The sequence below is a fragment of the Tyto alba genome, unplaced genomic scaffold, assembly GCF_018691265.1.
Source record: "Tyto alba isolate M040663 unplaced genomic scaffold, T.alba_DEE_v4.0 Super-Scaffold_38, whole genome shotgun sequence".
Taxonomy (NCBI): domain Eukaryota; kingdom Metazoa; phylum Chordata; class Aves; order Strigiformes; family Tytonidae; genus Tyto; species Tyto alba.
In genome coordinates this window covers 13,689,500-13,712,191 of record NW_024881313.1, presented here as the reverse complement: position 1 = coordinate 13,712,191, position 22,692 = coordinate 13,689,500, and the positions used below count along the sequence as shown (strand labels likewise).

Here is a 22,692-nt window from a genome sequence, read left to right as displayed (position 1 = left end):
AGAGTGTCCAAAAAGAATGAAGCTTGACATGGCTGTGAAGAGATAGAAGGACCAAAGAGACAGAAGCTCAACAAGCATCAGCGTATGGAGGAAATAGGTACTACCTGATTGAAAAAGTTGTTCAGAAATAAGTTCCAAAGAATTATATGAAAATAATCATAGTTTAAAAAAGGATATTATTAAGGGAAGAAAATTTGAATTTCAAGACTGTACCTACACAACCTGTGGAATGCTATAGAAACAACACCAGCTGAGTTTGATCCACCACATCATTACAGTTTTGGTTTCAAACCCAAAGACAAAGTGCTTCCATAGCCAGAGCACATGTTACTTTCCTACATCCCTAAATTCCATATCCTTACATCACAAACATGCCTTCGTCTGGCAGTGTGTGTCACTGGACCATGTTCTTCCACTGGAAAACGTCCATGATGAAACCAAATTCTCTACACCTCTAAAATATGCTTCAGATACTTATTCACAGCAGTGGCAACATAATATCTAAAACTCAGTGTACATTGAGAGAGACAGAGACCAAGATGTATGCATACACACTGAGCATATTTTGACTAACCTTTATCCTTTTTTCAGGAACAGAAAAAATATTATCTAATCTGTATATTTTTTACATGTATCATCAGATGCATTTGATTGCTGAAACATTTCTGTTCAGAATGGCAACTGTGCTTTTATAAATAACCTCACGTACCCATAGAATTAACAAAGATATTTCCAAAGAATTGGATTTTGGAAACACATCAGAAATGTCTATAAAAACCAGGCAGGAAATAGTTTTCCAATACCATGGAATACTGAGATGGTAGAAATTTTTCTGTTTTCCACAAGAATAGAGCAGAGCTTTCAGAGATTTACCCAGCAAAGCAAGAAAAGAAAAGAAGTCATTTATGCTCTTACATTAAAATATGTACTAGCTTTGTGGTTCCTGATAACAAATAATATAGAGAAAACTGCAAACAGATCAGAACCAAAGGTCTAGACAGTCATGAATCTAACCATGTAGAGATCTCTGTCTAGGCAAATTCTGAGATGAGATAAATCACAATCTGTTAGAATTATACAATAAGGAGAAAAGAAAGAACACAGTAAAGTATGCTTTTATGCTGTGAAACACCTCACAGTGAAAAAAGGAAGAGCTCTCTGCAGTATAGAAAGGGATATTATTGAACATGAATATAAAAATAGAAGACATTGAAGCTGGAATCAGAGCAAGTACTGAACAAAACAAATTCAGAAGGAATTTGTGTTTTTCTGGTAAAGCTTGTATGAAGTAATTCCATGCTGAACCAAAGAAAGGTTCTGCTCTCAAACATTTTGCCAACAAGGTAGATTTTAATGATTTTTTGTTGTTGTTTCAGCATGCATGTCACTATTTTCCAATGAAAACCTATTTTGTCAATTAATTCCCTGTTGGCTTTAATGTCTACAGCCAACTGCAGTATAGAGAGGCACCTTTCCTAACCTGACTAAACCAGTGCTCCTCTTCCTGGATCACTGGTGGTTTGATAACCTGGAGTTGGAGAGCTGAGCACAATCCTCCTGATCCAGGGAAATATTCAATCAAATGCTCAACTTTAAGCACACCAGTTTAAGACTTGGGTTGTTCTCCACTAGAGTCTCCAGTTCTAATAATTTTCTTCCACACATTTATGACAAGGCAATTTATTTACTTTGAATATTCAGAATATGTTGCCGTGTTTGTGTTTCTCCTTATAAGGAGAGAAGGTGTGGTTACAGTGGAACTACATGAGTAAAAACGTGATACAGAGTATGTGGGAGACTGGCGAATTTCTTTTATATTTCTGTATGTGTTGTTTAACTTATTTTGACATGGTAGATCTCTGCTTCTGTCTCATATAAGGGTATCCAGAGAAAAACCTGGATGTTTTCTTTGAAGTGTCTTTTAAATCTAAGTAAATCAGTAAGATGCGGCAGAGATTAGACTTGCGTCACAGGTTAAATATATTTCCAGTGACAATAAAAACAGGAGAGCAATCGGGTGCCACCAATACTGAAACCTCAACAGTTAAAGTAAATATTACATACCTTATGAACAAGAAACTTAAATACACAATGAGTATTTGCAGAAGTTCACTGACTCAGCAGCAAAGAGAAAAACAGACAATGAATCTCCTTAAGAGACAGTTTTGATAAGAAACTGGACAGATATCGCATTAAACTGAATTACCTTGTTTCCTTGTATGCTGAGACCATTGGGGCCACGTGGACCAAGCTCGCCTTTCTGTCCCTTAAAGCCCTGTAATAGTTAAAGGGCCAAAAAAGGAAGATTTAGGAGGTAAATCAGTCATCTCAAAGTCACTGCAAGCAAAAAGTAAAACTGTCAAATACTCTAGTTCTGATTCTTCTTTGGCTTATGGTTTCTCACTGTGGGCCTTAGTAATTATCATTGTTAAATTCACAGGAAAGCAAATGAACAATTAAGCTGACAATAATTAAAGAATAAAATTTGCCCATGTCACAGTGTGATATTTTTCACAGTTTTTTGCCATGTAGAAACCAACAGAAACCATCATTATACAGCAGCTTTGTCCCACCACTCCACACAAGGGAGGCACAACAGTAGAGGCACAAAAGACCAGAGCAATATAACCCAGTGTGAGTAAACCTGCCAGGCATGTTAGCTAGTTCTTGTGCTCCATGCATATATGCCAAGGCCCTGTGGTGCCACAGTCTCTGGGAGTACCAGTTATTCAGAAAATTGTAAGTGGGTGGGGAAGAGAGAAAAGCCAAAGCAGCACCTGCTGATTTGTGTTGTTGCAGTCAAAGCCAGGTAAAACCCTTGTGCTGCTTTGGAGGCAGGCTAATCTAACATTTCAAAGTGACAAAGTGAAGCATATCCCTTTGATTACATCAAAATGAAATGTTTGGCTTTCCTTTTTTTTTCCTTTTTTTTTTTTTTTTTTTTTTTAGCTTTTGAAATCTAGCCAAGCTTCATAAAAGTTTCTGTAGAATTCAGGTTGGATTTTTGATTACTATCTTATAATAAATAACCACCATCCTCCAATACAGTAAATGGAATTCATACAGTGGTATGTAAATTACCTACATTTTGCATATGTTGAATATTTAGGCAGAAAGTACATCAAAACTTGGTCATTATTAAATAGGACTATATAGCTCTAAATATGTAACTTCTAGATAGTACTGATGTTTGAAAAGTCATCAATCCCATCTGTGTAGACAAAAAAATTTGCCACAAACTTTAACAGAATCTTTTGTGAAAAATAGTGTTAATCTATTTATGAGCAGGGGTTCACAGAAAACACTGTGCTAAATAGCTTATCTCAAGAACTAGATGTTACAAGCAGGTCCTCACCCTTGAAAACAAAATATTGTTTCCCCCCAGAGAACAGAGTTATATAGGAAGGAGAAAAGAAAGAATACAGTAAAGTATGTTTTCAGTAAAGTATGTTCTTAAAGGCTTTGTGGAAGCAGCACATAGTCTCACGTATTTGTAGGATCTGTAGTCATTCCAAACTTACTTTTTTAAACAGATTGTATCTGTGTGATTTACCAAGGTACTGACACTGCTGCAGCTTTCAGAAAGCAAGACAAAGTCAGACATACCTCCTGGGAAAAATATTCATGCTCTGTCGCTCATTGCATTTTTGTTACAAGTTGGTAATAACATTGTTTCTCCACTCAGATACTAGTCTATTCAAAATGGTGGAGACTTCTGTTAATCTCTGCTAAGAAATCACAGAAAAAGCTGCAAAGCTATTTTTAGGTTAAAGTGGAGAAATGCATACAATGTTTCTCCTCATTGCCTTTGTTCAAATAATTGATGGACACACCTATAATAAAGAAATCCAGGCATGCATTTAATTTCTTTTCTTACCAGTATTTCTTTTTTGAATTATAAATCACTTTAGTGGAGGGAGGAAAAAAATGCCCAGAAGTTGCATTCTGGCTGCTTACAGAATTAACCTTTTGTTTTCATGTTTCATTCCTAATGTTTTTACTAATTAAATTCATTGGATTCAATTTCATTGAGCAAAAAATTGTGACTAATAAATTCACTTTTAATATATTTTCCACCACAAAATAATCTTTTGGAAACAGAATAGACATGAACAGAAGAAATGCATCACTTAACTAATTTATCAGCCTGATAGTTCTGTTCAATTTCCAGCTGTAATCTCATGAAGTCTAGCTGCAAATGCAATTTTCATCCAGTTAGCATTCCTCCCTAATCTGGCTGGTAGAAGTGTATGGTTAGTGTATAGTTAGTTATCAGGTTTTCGTGCTTGCTTTCTGATGCAGTTGCACCAATGTAAATCAATAACTGCTGAAGACATTTTGGTGCCTGAGAGATCAGCAGCTGGCAGCTTACATCACAAAAGAGCACAAAAGCTTCAACACAACACTGGACCAACCTGGGGACCAACCGTTCCAGGTCCCGGTGGACCTGGGGGCCCAGGATAACCTCTTAGTCCATGGTCTCCCTGAAAATAGTCACAGAAATGTCAGTAATTTATCACCTATTAACTGTTACATCTTTCATCCGCTTACGAAGCAGTCAAACTATTGAGTTTGAAAACCAAAACAAATGTCACACACATAAACAGTTACTTTATAAATAGGTATTTTAAAAAGCCCAAAATGCAGGCACCACAATATTTAAGCTCTAGGTGAAGAACATTATTCCCCAAGCAAAGGTCCACGTAATCAAAATCACCAACAGAATTAGGACTCTAATTTGCAAACTTATTAGCTACAGAAAAAAAGGAAAAGCAAACTCATTTGGAAACAACACCATTTTTCCATCACATTGTTCAGGGGCTTACCAGGATGGACAGGGAGCTTACTAGTGGGACACAACAGTGATCATGCCCTTTATTGATACTGTGCTTGTTCTGAAACTAGACGTTTAATTTCCAGAACTTCCAAACTAATGTGTTTATGAAAACTAACTTATTTTTAATAGCATTCATATAGAAGAACAAAAAGAACAGCCCTTTCTCTGGTTTCTTAAAAATCCTTAATGCATATATGTTTAGTTTGATTTCTTAAGGAAATAAGGCTTAAGTGATACTCTGCCTGTGTTTCTGCTTGTCTGTGTTAGCCCTCCTTTATCTCCCAGTATATTTTGAACTCATCAGTTGATTTCAGCCAAAGCAATCAGAAATTTAGAGACCTTGAGAATATGATTTTTTTTTACAGTTTTGGTGATAATTGGAGGCTGGTTAAAGGAGAGAGATTCAATTTATGCTTTCAGTGGGGAAAAAAAAACCCAGAGGGGGCTGAGCCCTTAACCAGCGGGCAGAGAGAAGGCAGCAGCCAGCTGGCCAGGGGGAACACGGGCAATTCCCAGACTGGTGCTGCCCCTCGTGCAGGGCGTCAGGGGACATTACTGGTATGGGGACATAAGAAGCAGTTTTATTTTCCTCAGTCCATAGTTGTAAAAATGAGGGAATAGGCACACATTCAGCACATGATCACTCCCATCAGTTTGAAAAGAAAAAAAAAAATCTGTAACTGATAAATTACAGATACAGAAAATTCTGAATCAGGTTTAGCAAATGTCCCTAAACATATGCCTGTGCAGGCAAGTGCAAAAGAAATAAATGTTCTGATAAGCTATTGATCATCCAATATATTAACAACAGAGACAAGAAGAAATTGTATTTCTTGGCAAAATAAAAAATTTAATTATAAAAATTCTTCATTGTACTTGTTTTTGCACTCAGAAAAGCTGTAGAAATGGCTGTGCCTGCAGAGGGAGCATTCTAACTAGGAGAGAGGGGCAAGTATGAATCACACAAATCACAGATGACACTTGAGTTGTGGTAGGTGAAAAGAAACAACATATCAAAATGATTATAAAGGAAGGAAACAAAAGTACAGAATCTTTTATTGACTTCCTTTACTTTTCAGGAGGAATGTGTGCAGTCATTGCCCAAGGTTCAACCTCTAGTGAAATATCACTCCAATCTGTGTTTTTTATATATGGCTATGATACTTATATGCTAAATCCCAACATATGTGCTATTTATGTAAATATATTAGGGCTCAAACTGTGCTCAGTTTTGATGGATTTGGAGAGATAAGAACTGTGAATTGAGAGGCTAAGGCTTAGATTGAGTTTATAATGCTTTCCTTCTTGATGTAACATTTGGCTTCTGAATTTATTTTCAATTCCTCTTTCTTCCAAAGCACTGGAGACTGGCCAATCTGAGTCAGGACATAAGCATGGGACATGTATGCTCTTAGCTTTAAATTGATGTATCAAGCTCATTGGATTAAACTGATTGCCATATTCAATGTGGAGGAAAATTCTCCCTCAGATTTGATCAGAGAGGGGAGTTTGTTGTTTTCATCTAGTCTAGTTTCGAAAAGGGAAAGAAAGAGAGATTTACTCTCTTGAGTAGTGTTGCTCTTCTTCAGATGATCTGAGGCCTTTATATCACATCTTCCCTGCTAATGCAAAGAGCCAAGATATTAGCAATGCTCTTGAACGTTTTGTCTTTTTTATTTTTTCCTAGATTTTAGCTAGAAACTCTTACAGATTACAATGTTAAATACTTAAAGATTGCGACACTTAAGTCTGGTACGTGGTGCTGGGAAATGCCCCTCTGCAGTGACATGAATGGTAGATACTCCTGAACTTTTAAAACATGCCCAGTTTCTCAATTCTTCCTGCAATGCATTTTCTTATAATTAGCTTGAGATTGTCATACTATTAGGAAATACTAAGAGTCTAGGCAAATGTAGTCATCTATTATCAAAGGAATAATTATTGGTCCTCAATGTCCTTGCAAACCATAATACAACCTTAAGCTGTTTGTAGAACTCTTCATGAGCAGAATTTGCGCAGAACAGCCCAAGCCTCCCTCTGAAACCTGCCAGAGGTGCCAGAGCTGGATATACAGATAAGACTTTGCATTATAAGGTGTTTTTTAGGAGATCCTGGGCTGCTGTGGCCTGTGAGCCTGTAAGCCGCTGTGATGGAAGCTGAATGAGAGGTTACCAAACAAATAAATGATTCCTTATGGTCCAGTATCCAATATACCTACAACCTGCTCTTAAACCAGACCTGACTAAAAAGAGCATAAGGGTAACCTGAAGTCATCTGCCTCTTCCTCCCCTGGGTAGCACATTCTTACAGAAGGTCGTTGCAGGTGAAGGATCGAATTTTAGACTCACATGCTTAGTTAATACCAGATGTCTCAGTGAAAAGCTCTTTTGTAGAGCTTTATAGTAATCCTCAAAGTTTCTGTATTTCTTGGCTTAGAGAAAAAGACTTTTATTTTGCTTTATGAGTTGTGAAGTGGAGCAGTTCTTTTTCCTAAGGTGTGACACTAAACTGTCCTCCAGGGAATTAATTTCAAGAAGAATTAGTACTGTTCTTTGATGAGGTCTAATTTATTTCCTGTATTGTGCTTGTAGACAAGCTTGTCACCATCAGCAAAGCAGTGAACTAGAAAAACACTGTTGAAACATGAAATAAAGATCTGAGTCAAGACAGTGTAAAGTACGGGATTCCAGTGTCTATTCCATATCATCTGTTCAAGAAAATTCATTAAATGACCTAATGGTCACCTGAAAAATAAATCTTGGCTTCCAAATATATATACCTTATTTACTGTGAAGCATGTATATTTGATACTGAAACATACAACAGACACTGCAATGCTCTCTTTAGTGAGAGCTAGTGGATATAACAGTATTTGTAAGAACAACATACTAAAAAAAAAGAGATTGCATCTCTACTTTCCACATTTTATTTCAAATAGACAGGGTCTAAGCTGCAAAAGTAATTTGCAAAAGTAACTGAATCTAGCCCAAATGTTCACGCATGAGGAACTACGCTAGGGCTTTTAATAATCCTTCTGCTATCCAGTTACGGAGAATGAAGCTTGGTTTATTTTTAGTGCTGGGCTCTTGCTCTTGAATGTCTGTAACCCACCTCCTAGTTGGCAACAGTGCTTTTAAATAAATTTTTTATTATATTCTGACATTATGTGCTTCTGTTTTAATGCTACAGAAAACAGCGTGCTGCCAGGATTGAATGCATCCCACATGTTCCAATTTTGTTTTCATGTGAATTTGACCTCTGATACATAAAATTCCTATCTAGCAGTGTGCACATATGTGAGCCATTTCTGAAAGTGGGGAGAACAGAGCTCTGATTCAGCTGAATGGAACATTCCTATATAATGATACTCAAAGGAATTTTAAATTAACTAGTCTGTAAATTTATGAGCCTCTTTTATCAAATAAATGTTCTGTTTTATATGCAGAGATTGTTGCTGTTCTTCTTATATTCATTTTTTATGTGGAATGGATGAGAGGTAGCCAGTGCACTTATATTTTATTTGAAAAACCAGAAGATTATCCATTTTATGAACTAAGTTTGGGGGGAATTCTTGCAATTCAAGTAATTTTTTTTTTTTTCCTTGTGGCACCTTTGCTTCCAGGAAGTTATGTAGAGACTAAGGATTCAAAACTTTGTATAAGTAAAAAATCAGGGAGGGAGAAGAGATGTTTATATCTGTTTCTTTTTTTCCAGTGTACTCTACACCATGTTTAGTGTGGATGTACAGAACTAAATCACAGATGTGACTATTCGGATAATGCATGCTTTGGTGCAGCAGTCACACGCTGCAAAAGCTACAGTTGCTCACCATTTATAGAAGCGATATGCATTTTCCCCCATAGGATTAATGCACCAAACTAGGTGCATCACAAAAAAGAAACTTACATATTTTAAAGTAAAAAATACAAATTAAATTTTTATCAGATGTTTTTAACTCTTGATTATTATTTTTTTTTAATTTCTGACAGAGACTGTTAGATAAACACTACACTGAGCAGCCCGATTTGATGGGCAATATCGCACTGCAACACAATCAAACCTGTAGATCCACACAAAACTTTTCATAAAAAAATTGATGTGGCCATGATTTGCCCTAACTGTGTTGTGTTACTTGCAAAGCAGCTACTCTACAGGGTTCTTCGTAATACAACTCCTCCTAGAAGAAGATGCCACTTCTCCATAATCCATGGTTATGGTGCATTCTGAATCGACCTCACAACTGGTTATTATGAGTAGAAACTTCTGCTTGATGGGCAGTTTCTAACCGTATGTGTTCATCAACAAAGAGTGCTACAGGCCCAACAGCAGTGAATTTGCAGCCTGATGTTTACACCATATGCCATGTGAGGAGACCTGCCCGGTCTGTTCCTGTGGACTGGGGGTAGAAGTACATTAAGATCAGAAGTACATTAAGATCAGATCAGATCATCTAATTTAGCTTCATCTGAAGGAAATCCATTTCCTGGGTTGTGGGACTGCTCAGACCTCTTTTTGGTCCAGAACCCAAAGCACATTAGATGGGTTCACTGAGAGATTCACTTCAACAGCACATTTCTGATCCTGCCTAAAACACCCATGCAGGGCACCCCGAGAAGCTTGTACGTGTGGCTGCCTGAACTCCGTGCTGAGGTCTTGCTCCTTAGGCTGTATCACACCCCACTCCCACAACCACAGGAGGCCCTGTTCTATTAACCTTAAAACACAGCTTCCTTTGCATCCATGTTTTTCAACAATTTGGTTCTTAGAATCAAGCTACCTAAATCTGATATTTTTTGTGATAATGGAGGTGACTTGATGGAAATGAAGAAGATACTTTTAATCTACCTGACAACCCTGATCTGACCTGAAATTGTCAGAAAACACCTGAGAATAGTGAAAACAATTTATCAATTTGCCTTTGCCTAATCTTCTGCTGGTGTCTTTATAGATAACAAGTTAGGATAAGAGTTTCTGTTACTAGATATTCCAATATAATATTTCCTCTTGTAATTAAATACTATTAAATTATAAGAACCTTACCTCTTGGTCACATCTATTTTACTTTTGCTCAGTCGCATTCAGGTTAAAATAATGGGCCTATTGTCAAATTTCTTATTAATTGGTAATGTTCAACTAACACAACACAGGACATATTCCTTCACAAAAAGATACTACCAATAAACCTCCTTTATCAGTACCATGAACATAGTTCAGTCCACAGATCTGGAGTGATGGTAATACTTATGTTGTTCATGGGTGGAGAAGAGAATAACAAGAAAGATTTCATATCTTTATAAAGGAATATGAACAATTCACTTTAACTGGCAATGATTTACATCACTTAGATCTGAAAGTGAAAAACTGCAAGTACTATAATAGCTAATCTATGATTTAGTTGGAATATATATCTTATTATATCACAAGACTTACAGTGGCTTAAGAATAACTGTGATAAAAAGACTAGCTCCCATGTTCTCCACTTCAAAAACTGGATATATTTTACTTTACTGCCTTTACCTCCTCCACTCTAATGCATTTTATACCATATTGTACTTCTATTTTTCATGATCTGGTTTGTGACTTTCATAATTATACAGCCAAAGAATTTATTGTCCCATTGATTACATAGATTCATGATTGTAAGAACAAAAGGGACTTGTGACCCCCTTTTTGATCTCTTATATGATTTTAAAGGCACTATGATTTTCCTAGGTGTATTTCTGTATATCTTGCATATTTGTGATACCTTCCAGAAACACAACCATAAACATTGATTTTAAAAATTCCAGTTGTGAGAATTATTCTAGTGGTTTCCTTTCATTTAAAAAAATAATAAAATCCTTTATTTCCATTTTGGATTTAACTCAAATTTCTTTATATTAAACCCCTATATTCCCACTGAAATTCTGATTTATATTTCTGGAGTTTGTAATCTTTGAACCATGGCATCACAGTGGGAAATCACCTTATTTGATTACCTGACATGACCTTCCAATTCCTTTCTTTGGGAAACACTACTTTCCAAAATTATGCATTTAAGAAGCAAGGGGGCATTCCAGACACAACGATGCCCCCAGACATTGTGTAGTCGTAAGTTACATTTTTATCAGTATCTGCCTTAATAATTCCATACAAGATTCTAAGGTTTTAATGAAATGTTCTTCTGTAGTACTGAGAAAACTGTTTTGCATCTCTAATTGGAAAAGATATAATCTCATATAAAAAAAATCTAATTAGTTTAACCATATGTGTAAGTCTATATTTAATAACATAATTGAAATGACTCTTAGTTCTCAGTAGTTTGTGGCAGGGGCCAGACCTTGCATTACTTTATGTGAAATGTCTTGTACTGATAAGCAGTAATTCAGAATAGGAGCATAAAGCCAGGTTTCCCAGATCCCATTGTGATCATTCTATGGTCAGGTCATTCTAAGGTTAATGTAGTTGTTTATTTTAAATGGGAATTCTCATGTTCTGGGAACTGAAGTTGAAAGATCCTTCTGTTTGGGAAAAAGCTTGTTTGGGCGATATTTATTTTGCTTTCTCTTGTAACAGTCTGCCTGTTTACTATTTCACATATTTAATGAGGCAATCATTAATAAAACCACTCTGTGGGATATTTTAAAATAATTTCTTGTATGATTTCAGTCTTGAGTGTCTTTTATCTATCTTTTTATAATACAGTAGTTACAATGCAACTTTTTAGGCTAATTACATACTAAGAACTTTATGACACTGTAGCTATTATGTGTGAAAAAAACGCGGAAGTGTTTCAGTGCCATATTTCTAACCCTTTTCAGTTTTTGGTTTTGTTTTGTTTTGTTTTTTTTCTTCTGAGTTTTGCATCTAAACTAATATTATTTTTAGATGAAGGTTTATAGTCTTCTCTTAGGAATCCATTTCTAGCCACTTTAAAAACATCTCACTACTTCCACATTACAAACATTTCCCCTGACTCCTTTGAGGCTTTGTCCCTTGCACTCCTGTAGGAGAAAGGAAGTGCATAATTATTAGGCAATACTCTGCCTGTGTTGGATCCTGACTTCCACATGGAAACTTCAGCATCTAGAAACATCCTCAGTCTTTGGATGTATGGAAATCCTGCAGATTTGCATCAAATCTAGGGATAAAGCAAGAACTGGTTTTTATCTATCATGGCAGAAAAGTCTATCGCAAGCTTTTCTTCTAACTGAAATGGAAAGCAGGAGATGAGATTGCAGCATTTTGTCATATATACACCATCCTAATCTAATGCATTTTTTGGAAGATGTTTTTCTACCTTGTCTACTAGTCAGATGCATGTATTACCACTGTACAAGTACCTTTGGTCCAGCATCTCCCACACCTTTTGGGCCTGCTGGTCCTGGGGGTCCTGCTGGTCCTGGAGGTCCCTGGTACAGAAGAGGAATAAAGCATATCAGTAGTTGTCCTAAAGGAAGAGTACTTGTGTTCTTCAACGAAAAAGAGAATTTCAGCAATAGTTACTAATCTGCTTGGTTTTGCTGTATTTTGCCAAATTCTTCACATTTCCAGTGTGTACTGAGCAACAGTCATCCTCAGTCTCCAGTGGAAAACTGTGGAAAGAGTGGAGCACTGCAGTTGTTTTCAGCTCAGAGAACCAGTGAGAAAGCAGATATTGCTCCATGATTTATACACCGCAGACATTACACACCTGGGATACTAGAGATGACCCATCTAAACTTGGGGGTTGGGTAACCCTGACGTATTTTGGTGTATTTGTGTTTGATAGCCTGCTCTCCTGAACTCTTCGCTCAATCCGTCACAGTTGCCTCAGCTGCCCTTCACGATGTTGGAGGCATCCCTAGACTCCCTTCCAGCATTCATAGGGCAGATGTCCTTGCCCCATCATGCTGCAGAGCTACATAAATATTGTCCATGTCTGCCAGTGGTTTATGAAGTTGGTCTTTCCAGATCATGCAGCATGGAAAGGTGTCCCAAGAAGGTGAAAGATGCATCCTTACAGCACAACAGAACCTTCACACATCTCAAGGACATGTATTTGTGTGGTAGGGAGAAACGCAACCAGCTTCTACTGAAGCCCGAGGCTCTGCTGCAGAGAAGCATGACTCTTATGGCAGTTGCAGACGGGAATCTTAGAATAGACATGATTTCAGGAATACTACTGCAGAGCAAAGCTCTTTTTTTTTTTTTTTTTTAATTGTGTGGTCACTACTAGAAATGTAGGAAGCGCATATAAGTTTGTCATCCTGTGACTGGGCACACTACACCAGCATTTGTATAGTTTTATTATTCAATGTTTACCAAATCAGGCTTCTCTTGAATTATTTGATTAATTAGAAATGAAAAGTTTTCAGCTTCTCATTGACCTCTTTTATTCTGTGTCTACCAGTACTTCTTTTTCAGATAGTACATAAAACTTCTGTTCCTATAAGGCATTTTAAGGCCTACTAAAAGTTCAACAGTCATCTATTTGCATCACTGCCTTCTTCATGACTGCCTTTGCATTTGCTTTTCATTTTTATTTATTATCCTTATTATTTATTTATTTATTATTATTATTTATTATTTTAATTGTATTTATTAGGTTTTTTCATTTGTATGCATGTCCTCTGTTTAATGGGTCTGGGTCCATTACTGGCAGTCCTTGATCCTCCAAGGAGTCTTGAGCTGGTCTAGTGTCACTTTGTGCTGTGAAATGTGTCAGGTACGTGGCACTACACCAGGAAATCGGAGTGAATGCCCTCTGAACTAATTCTGATCCCAAAGGATCTTCTCAGAATTGTTTTGAATGATAGGAAATTAGAGCTGAGCTGTGACTTATTTGGAAGCACTCCGGTCTCACCTCAGTGTTTTTGGGAGTGCCTTTGTGCTTGTAGTTTGAAATAAAGCTGGATTACAGATATAAAGAAAAGAGTGCTAATGGAAGTTTGACATGTGGCGGTTGAAGGATGGCAACACTATTTTCACTTTTTAGTGAAAGGTTGGTCAAACATGTCTGTGTGGCTTTGGATGACTGAAATTTAGGATGATATGCCTTTGTAATGGAATGTGCTGGCTGGAATATTCAGGCATTAACTCCCTCTGGAGCTAACCATCAGAAAAGCAAAGGGGAAGAAAATCTTCAAAAAAGAGGACTTAACCCCCCCAGTATGAAAAGCAGCTGAAAAACCAAGGAAATGAAGGCCTGCAAGATTTGGCCAAGCAGATGTTATTAGCGATCTTGAGCAAAGAACAGTAAAGAAACGGCAGGGAGGGAAGGAGGGGAAGAAAATAATTCAGAGCAGTGATAATATTAAACATGTATGAGCAGCCATGAATATTTTTATGGAATTACATGGTATCTCTTTCATGATGCTGAAATGAGAACAGTTTATACCTGGTTTCAACTGCCTGTAGAACTGGCATTGTATCTAGGACAGGAAAGGACTTCAAGATATATATGAAATATTTAAATTAGCTAAAGGATGGAAGAGAATATTAATTGAACTTATTTAAGTAACTAAATATTGAGTTATCATACAGTATTTTTTTTTTTTTAATAGAGCACAATGTATAGAATTAAAATTGCACTTACAGCTTCACCTTTGTGGCCATCACCTTTTTCTCCGCGGGGTCCAGGTAGTCCAGGCAGTCCCCGGATACCCTAAATACAAAATAGTATGTCAGGCATCGTGCCAGTAACTGCATCATCATGATGTAACAAATATTAACAAATAAGTAATGAAACTATTTAATATCCTTTTGGAAGTACAGAATAGCAGTTACCAGCACTTGCAATTTGTTTGCAAAGCCCAGAAATTTTTGTGATTTTTTTATTGTCGCTTCAGTTGATCAAATTAAGATTCCAGAAGAATAGGAGTTCTCATTAGGAAATTATTAATTTCTAGATTTGTAGTTGCAGAGAGAAATCTTCAGAACATTGACTTTATCTTCATCCAATACAAAGTTAAATTTATTTCTAAAAAATTAAACTTTTATGACTTTGGTGGTAAGTCCTGACATTTGAACAAATTAACAATACTGAAATGTAATATTCCAGCTTATTATATGTTGCACATTTTGTGCTTCCAGGTAATCACATTGGTTCTCTCATACAGTAAAGCAAAACTGCATTCTACAACAGAAAGAAATAAAAGAAATAGATAGAGCTGGTTAAAAGAAATATATAATTTCTCTTAATTTAGCCTAAAATGCTCTGTATCAGGAGACAGTCTCTCCTTCTGTTGGCTCTTCCACAGACTCTCACTAAAGATTTGTGCATTTGCAAAACCTCAATGCCTCCTTTCATGACCAGAAGAGAAGCAAATAGCAATCTTTTCCTCTTCCCTCATTCCAGTGATCACTTTCCTGACATTAAATGAGAAAATTAACTGAGCTTGCAATAGACTGTTCTTCACAGAACCAAGAAAGAAAACATATTACTTTAAGGTATCCCTCAAGATACACTGGAAGTCTGTACTGTAGACGTTGACATGACAGCAACACCAATTGGAAATCCTTACTGGTACTTGTAGGTCACACATCCACCCCAATTCTAAGCATGGTATGTATATGGTCATACAGGGAGAAGTGTACACTATTCACTCAGTCCTACAGAACCAAGAAATGTAAATGGACTCTCCTGTAGAGTGTTGGAGGTCAGTTGTTAATATACATACAAGTTACATATCCTGAAGAATAATTACATACAAATAGCAAATATTTCTCTGTCTATTCCATTAAAAATTATTAGCTACAAAAAAAATTAAAATTACTTAAAAGTGCTGTTTCATCAGTGCATTGTGCTTGGAGATTTCTGCAATAACATAATGCTTCAAGAAACCATAAATGGAGTCCTGATAGCAGCTCGGATCTTAGCGGCTGGTCTGTCTGAATACAGTGTCCCTGACTGGAGAGCAAACTGACTCATATTCTAGTTAGATATCCAACAAAAACAGGCTTCAGGTCCAAATTTCCCTTCCCATGAACATCTCTACCATAGACATACGCAATCAGCTCTTCTTAACCAAGTTAGCCCCATCAAGGAAAGATGAAAGAGCTGCTTTGTCTCTCCTAAAGATATATATCACAAGCTTAGGTTGTAAGTGAATGAAGAAAGGCAAGGCAGACCCAATGTTCTGGTTAAGATGAAACCCTGAAACCACTTTAAGATGGAATTTCAGGTAGGGATGCAAGCATGTTTTATACTTAAACAAAATGGTATGTGGTAGGTGACTCCTGTATGAATCGCTCATATTCTCCAGTCCAAAGGAATAGTTTCACCAGAAGACTTTAAACACAATCTGACCAGCATCCGTCCTGGAAGATGTTTCTTTGTGTTTCAAAGAATGGAATTCTGATTCAGTTCTGTGAAAATTTAACCAATGAGTGTGCTTCTAGTTCATAAATAGCCTTTTAGTGGAAAGCCAGTTTTACCTCTTCCTCATTGTTAATATCCATAGTTTTAAAATTGTGGATAAAATGAGAAATGTTTCTGAAATGTTTAATAACATTTTTTTTTTTTTAACAAGAAAATCATGGATCATGAGTTCATCTCTATTTTTACTTCTGATTTCACTACAGTAAGAACCAGACAAACAGATGTTTTAATTCAATTTTAGCAGATGATTGTAAATATCAAATACACGTTAACACATTCTCTTCTGTAAGAATTGGGATTTTGTCAAGTGGCTGGTTTTGTCATTAGTATCATAGCTATAAATCTACTGAAGTAAAATCTTTGGCCAAATTTGTTGTAAGAAACAGGCCTCTAGGCCAGATTATTTCATTTTTTTAATAGCTGCATTGAAAATACACAAGACATGGCCCAGGAGCAGTTCTGTGATTACTGCTTTCCACAAATTTGCGGAGTCTGGAAAAGACAGTCACAATAACGCACTCTAAGTCAGTGCACTGGCAGCAAGGCAAGTGCCATTTATGTCACAGATGGCATGCTGAATTAATCTACTTTGTCAACTTTTCCAGGGCATGTTTTAAAGTAATTTTCTGAAGCAATTATATATAGATAGTTGCTTCTACACTCTTTCAAACAAACAAACACAAACAAAAAAGATAGTATAGAATATATAACAGAATATAAACATAAATCTTGTGTCCATGGTTATTGTTAAGAAAAAAACCAACTGCCATAATCAAAACCTAAATGATTAAGTACTGGACAACTAAGTCATGTTTATCTCTTCTTTTTATATGAAAAACAGAGTGAAGTAGCATTCTAGATTACAGATGAAGTAAACAAATTTAGAATTTTTGAAAATTCAAAAATACAAGCTACTGAATGCATGTGGATCAATGTGCTATCCAGCATCCTCTGGTGTAGTGGTGGAAATCTGTCAAACTAGAAGTAAAGCATTATTGGTATTCCTAAGATGTTAGCATACAAAAGTTACTGCATTAAGTTGATTTCTTTTGAACTACATTGTGTTAGGTACACATAAACTAATTGGTCTCTGAATTTGGGTCTATCAATTCTACTCCCAAGAAGTGAAACTGTAGAATTGAGCAGAACATTTTATGTGCAGACATGGTAAATGTGAATAAAAAAGGTTTACTAAGATGGTTTCTGATTTCAGTCTTCAAAGGACATCACAAGAATGGTACTTTTCCCAAACACTGAAGGAAGTCTTTCTGAGCTATTCTCTTATGACAAGTGGCAGAAGGTTTATAGAAAGTTTCAACACAGATCATGACTGATAGCAGTACAATATGAAATTATAAAATGTGTTAGAGGGGAGGATGTGAAAGCTGCAAAGTAAAAGGAAATATATCCATTTTTTTCAGTAGAGGACATGAGACCTGTTCTAGGGACTGCACTTTTCAGTTTTCTCTTAAATAATGTAGAAAGGTGAGTGGCACTGTTTTCTAATGATGCCATATTATTCTGATTAGTTAAATGAAAAGCAACTTCAAGTTGCTGAGGAAAAACCCTACTTAAAAGTTTGAGTAATTCGGTGATAAAATACGAGACAAAATTCCATGCTAATAACTGTAATGCATTATGCAATGAGAAAAAGGAATCATAACTTTATGTAGCTAGCAGTCATCCTGAACCACTATAGCCACTTAAGAAACAGGACAGATAGAACTGTTCTTTGAAAAGGTCTCTGGTCTTTCACTTGTGTGTTGATCTGGCCAGCTAGCCACTAAAGGCTCAAACAGTGAGCAAAACAATCCCACTACAGACTTGATGTTGAAGTTAAAAATGTAAAGAATATAACCAAGTAAATCCTATTCCATAACCTACATGCAAATAAGTACTTCCAAAAGATCTATTTTTTGAATTCTTTATTTTGGGTCTTACTTATGTTTTTGAATGTGCAAGGTTGGTAATAACTGAAACACCACTGTTAAAATAACTAATACCTCTCAGTTTATACTCGGTAAAGAGCATATTGCCCATACAGAGGTATAAAAGACCACATGAGATAATGACAGGTGAAGATTAATTTGAAGAGCTACCTTTCTAATTAAGACTTCCTGAGGGAATTTTGCAGGGTGAGGTATGCTGGACTAGTTATTTAATCTATTTTGTGTTTCTTCTTTGAAAAGACAGTAAGTTTATTTTTAAAAATAGAATTAACCTGGAATGATGGAAAAGTTAAAGAACTGGTCAGCTACTTTTCTGAAAAAGTTGTTCAAGTGGTTTCAAAATTTTTACAAGAGTTTTGCATATGTTTCATGTTTCTTTGTTTACCATCTTTTGTCTAAAAACTCCTACCATTGGTCCCATTATTGAATTTCCAGGAAGCCCATCATCTCCTGGTGGTCCCTTGGGTCCTGGATCCCCCTATTGAAAAAGAAACAAATCCAAAACCATATTCATTATTTCCAGTTTTAATTTCCAAAGTTTTACAGAAAAGAACAAGTACTCAATTATTTCTGACAGTGACAATTATTGAGCTAGGTACTAGGAAATCATTATTTCTAGAGGAAGATTTTGCTACCTTGATTCTGACCTTTCTTATACTTTTGCTCCTCCACAACTGTGTCAAGGAGTTTGTTCTGCCTTGATGAATAACTTGACAGTTTTAGTTTTCAACTGAAGGCTGTGTATTGTAATTCATCTTCAGTGGTCATATTCACCCGTGCCTTCTGCCTGTTTTTGCTCACACAAGCAAGGCTGCATAACCTTATTTCTGCCAGAGCACATAGAGAACAGCAAAGAAATTCTAAGTGCTGACACAGAGTATGTTTAGAAAGGCTACAGGTGCAAAGGCTTCAAAACTGCAAGTTTAACAGTCTGAAGACCCAGAAAGAAACTTGAATTTTTCCTCGAATATTACTCAGTACAACTGTTTGGTAATCTTAGTTCTGTCCGTGGTTTTCCTGGAAAGCAATCAGACTTAGAATTCAAGTTCCTCATGTTATCCCTTCACAGAGAAAAATCTGGCTCCTTATAGAGTTTAATCTATGGCAACAGATGTTTTACTTTACATTAAGGATCTTAAAAAGAAAATTTCAATTTTCAGTGTAACTTTTGCAATTTTTAACATTAGTGAGAAGGATAGGCAATATTTCAGGAAACATTCACTAGGGAATGCAGACCAAATATTCTATCACAACCACCAAGCAGCTGCAACCATGAGAAAGGAATATGAGAAAAAACAGCTATCTAATGTTACTGTCTCCATATTAGTAACAGCATAATGGTTGTCAAGGGAAATAAAACTCTAGTCCCCAAACGTGGGTGCAGCTTAAAATAAATACATTTCCAGTGGATACAACCACGGCTGTCCAGGAGTTAAGACCTTTAGCAATCACCCACTACTACATCAAATACTTAGCGATGTACTAAAAAGACCTCAGACCATGATAACTCACAGATTTGAAACACATGCAGATTCCCCACATTAGAAATTTATAACATATGGCTTCACTGCTGCAGATACCAGGATGTTTCAAGAACAAAATTACTAGTAAGCATTCTACTTTCCACAGTGGAGAGAGAACTTGTGCAGCCTGTTACATTATTGAGCAATTGTCCGAAACAGCAGATATTTATTCAAACGAAGAAATTATTATGGAGCTAAAGAGACAAAGTTTTGTATATTTTCTAAAATATAATACAAATTGTTTTATTAGCCGCTGCACATAAAAGCCCTGATTTAAAATTTAATAAAGAGTTTGCAAAAACTCCTACAGACTCCAGTGGATTTTGATTTGTGGCCAGTCTGCTATGAAAGTGGTATGAGCAGTACTGAAAAGAATAAAATCATAGTGAAAAAGGCAATAAAATCTATAAAATTCTTATTTTTCAGCATTAATTTTATCAATAAACAACCTTGACTCACTGGTCTATTCAAAAATGTCACAATAAGCAGGAAAATGTGAAGAAGGGACACCAGCATAGTGAAACCTGTCTTCGTACAAGTTGTGTCTTATAGCATGCCACTTGTATTTTCCTGACACTTTATTATGGTTTTAAACAAATATAAGACATATGAACACCCCACAATCCTCTCCTTTCTTTCCTCTCTGTGGTTGCAATTTTATTCCAGGTGTACCCTGAGTATCTTGTGTTCCCTTCTTCCTTCCTCCTCCATGCATAAACAAGTCCAAACCACATCTTAGCCCTCTGTGATGTCCTGTTGCCAGGCTGAAGAGTATATTGCATGTACAATACCTACACATGCTTGTGTGTGGATGCACATACATTTTTAAGGAAGAAAAAAAATGGGGATGAAATTACTTCAGAGCAGTAGGATGTACATTAGTGACTTCTCTACCCTAAAAACTATCACCGAAGCTGAGAAGCATAAATTGAAGTGATTAATCAGTAAACTGATTGAAATTAACTGATATTATAAAAAAAAAGCAACTATTTTATTCTTAAAATAAAAATGGGGAGGTAGTGAATTTTCAAATGTTTTTAAAACCTTCAAAGTTAGCTTTACTGTTGCTGAATCCGCTTATTTTACTCAGCAAGACAAGTCCCACTCATTTCAGTTACGTTTTCCCCATAGAGAAAATGAAGTGGATGTAGCTTTAGATCTCGGATATGACTATTTTAAGTAGTATCTACAGACCAGCTGCTCACTTGGAAGTGACATACAAACACTAATCTTCAAAAAATCATCTAGTTCAGCATATAACTCCCTAGAACTATACATAGACACATTCCTGCAGGGATTTACTGCCACATTCAGGAAACCTTTAGTCTAAGAAACAAAATGCGTAGTAAATTAAAAAAAAACAAACCAAAACAAAACAAAAAATCCCCAAACCAACAAATTTCAAAGGCTTAATTTCACAGGAGGGGGCAAAACAACAGAAATGTAATAAGGATATTTTTTTTAACAAGTGGCTTCAGGAGTCAATAACGTGTACGAAGATCAGCACCCTGTTAAAGGGCCCCCAAACACCCTGTTAATTTTTAGTACTTTTTGGTCCTTATTTCTAAAATTCAGTCATCTTTGTTACTACAACACAGAATTTTATTTTCTTTAACTTACGGTCTTTTGATTTTGACAGAAATGTGCACTACAAATTTTCCAATCTCTGATCTCCAGAAAACACATATCAGATAATCACCTTTGGCCCAGCAGGTCCCTGAATAGATGATCCAGTGACACCAGGTGGTCCTCTCTCTCCTGGTTCACCCTATTACAAAATGGTATTATCAGATTTAAACAGACAGTTTCCTTTTCTGCACAAGTAGCAAAAAGGTTTTTTCAACACTTTATATTATAAAGATATCTACAATATAGATCTATCTACAAAATAGACAGTATTTGGGAAAAACCATAAATCAATTTATTGTTCTTATGAAAGCTGGTCCAAGTTTCATGTTTTAAACATTTATTGGTTGAACCGTGTGTTTGCTTTTTTAACTTTATTTTTTGTGTCCACCTAACAAAGCCAATGGAACAACCAGAACACTTGTATTATTTCACTTTCCTTATCATACAAAGTGACACTTACTGACAAAACATTATAATAGAACTTTAATGTTTCAAAGTAAAAATTTTCTAAATGCTTATGGTTAGAATCACTTGGGCAACCTTAATTTACTGTCTCAGTGATCATGCATAACTATAATGTCTGTATTTATATGTTTACCTATTCTTCATCTCCTTGGGACTTCTGTGTCCTTCTGGACAGAGGATGGAAATATTTCTGCTTTTCCTCTGTTCTACTAAATCTCCAAGCATCAGATGCTTGAGAAATTTGTACATTACGTAAATTCCATAGATTCTTTTATAAAATACAAAGTGAAGAGTTACACTGGAGGAACAAGCTTACTTTTGGCCCAGCTGGGCCTTGTACTCCTTTGTAACCAATCAGTCCTTGGGATCCTTTTTCTCCAGGGTCACCCTGATGAAAACAAACCTTTTTTTTCAATCATGGCAAAGATTCATTCACAACTGGGAGATACACAAATAACCAAAACCACAACAATAATGATGCCCATAATTAGAAAGGTATTTAGATGCTCTACTCCAGCTGAAATCCCACTCAGTTCTAGAATCTCCCCCAAATGTCCTAAATTTAACCAGCTGGGAGATAAAAGCTGTCTGTCTACTAATATATCTTTCCAGGCATTTAAGTTCATATTTAGATATCTAACTAGTCACCTAATTTCTCTTAGCTCCTTCTCTCTCCATATCAGCATACTGAGATAATTTGCCTCCTCCTAACTTCAATAAAATCTCTACTGAATTTTTAGGAAATCTCTGCTGTCCAATTAACTTTAGGATCTATGTTTGTAGTGTGATTTTGCTGCACTTATTCAGGGTATGAACACAACGCTCTCTCTAAAATCCTTTTAAATCATCAGTTAAAATATAGTTGCTTCCTAAGATATAATGAGTGAAAAAATAGGTCAGAATCGGAACAGTTATAAAATAGGCATTTTGTAGTACAAGTTTGGAATA

At 36.1% G+C, this 22,692-nt stretch overlaps 1 protein-coding gene across 4 annotated transcripts in view; it reads right to left on the bottom strand.

The window, feature by feature from the left end:
* Positions 1-22,692, bottom strand: part of COL28A1 (collagen type XXVIII alpha 1 chain) — a 68,821-nt gene that overhangs the window by 12,408 nt on the left and 33,721 nt on the right. For all 4 annotated transcript variants that reach the window (XM_042802149.1, XM_032991529.2, XM_032991531.2 and 1 more), the window contains exons 21-27: positions 22,061-22,132; positions 21,350-21,418; positions 18,537-18,605; positions 14,394-14,462; positions 12,160-12,228; positions 4,416-4,484; positions 2,207-2,275 (exon numbers count right to left, since the gene is read on the bottom strand). In XM_042802149.1, the coding sequence (XP_042658083.1) occupies positions 2,207-2,275; positions 4,416-4,484; positions 12,160-12,228; positions 14,394-14,462; positions 18,537-18,605; positions 21,350-21,418; positions 22,061-22,132 (486 nt within the window). The remainder of the gene's footprint in view (positions 1-2,206; positions 2,276-4,415; positions 4,485-12,159; positions 12,229-14,393; positions 14,463-18,536; positions 18,606-21,349; positions 21,419-22,060; positions 22,133-22,692) is intronic.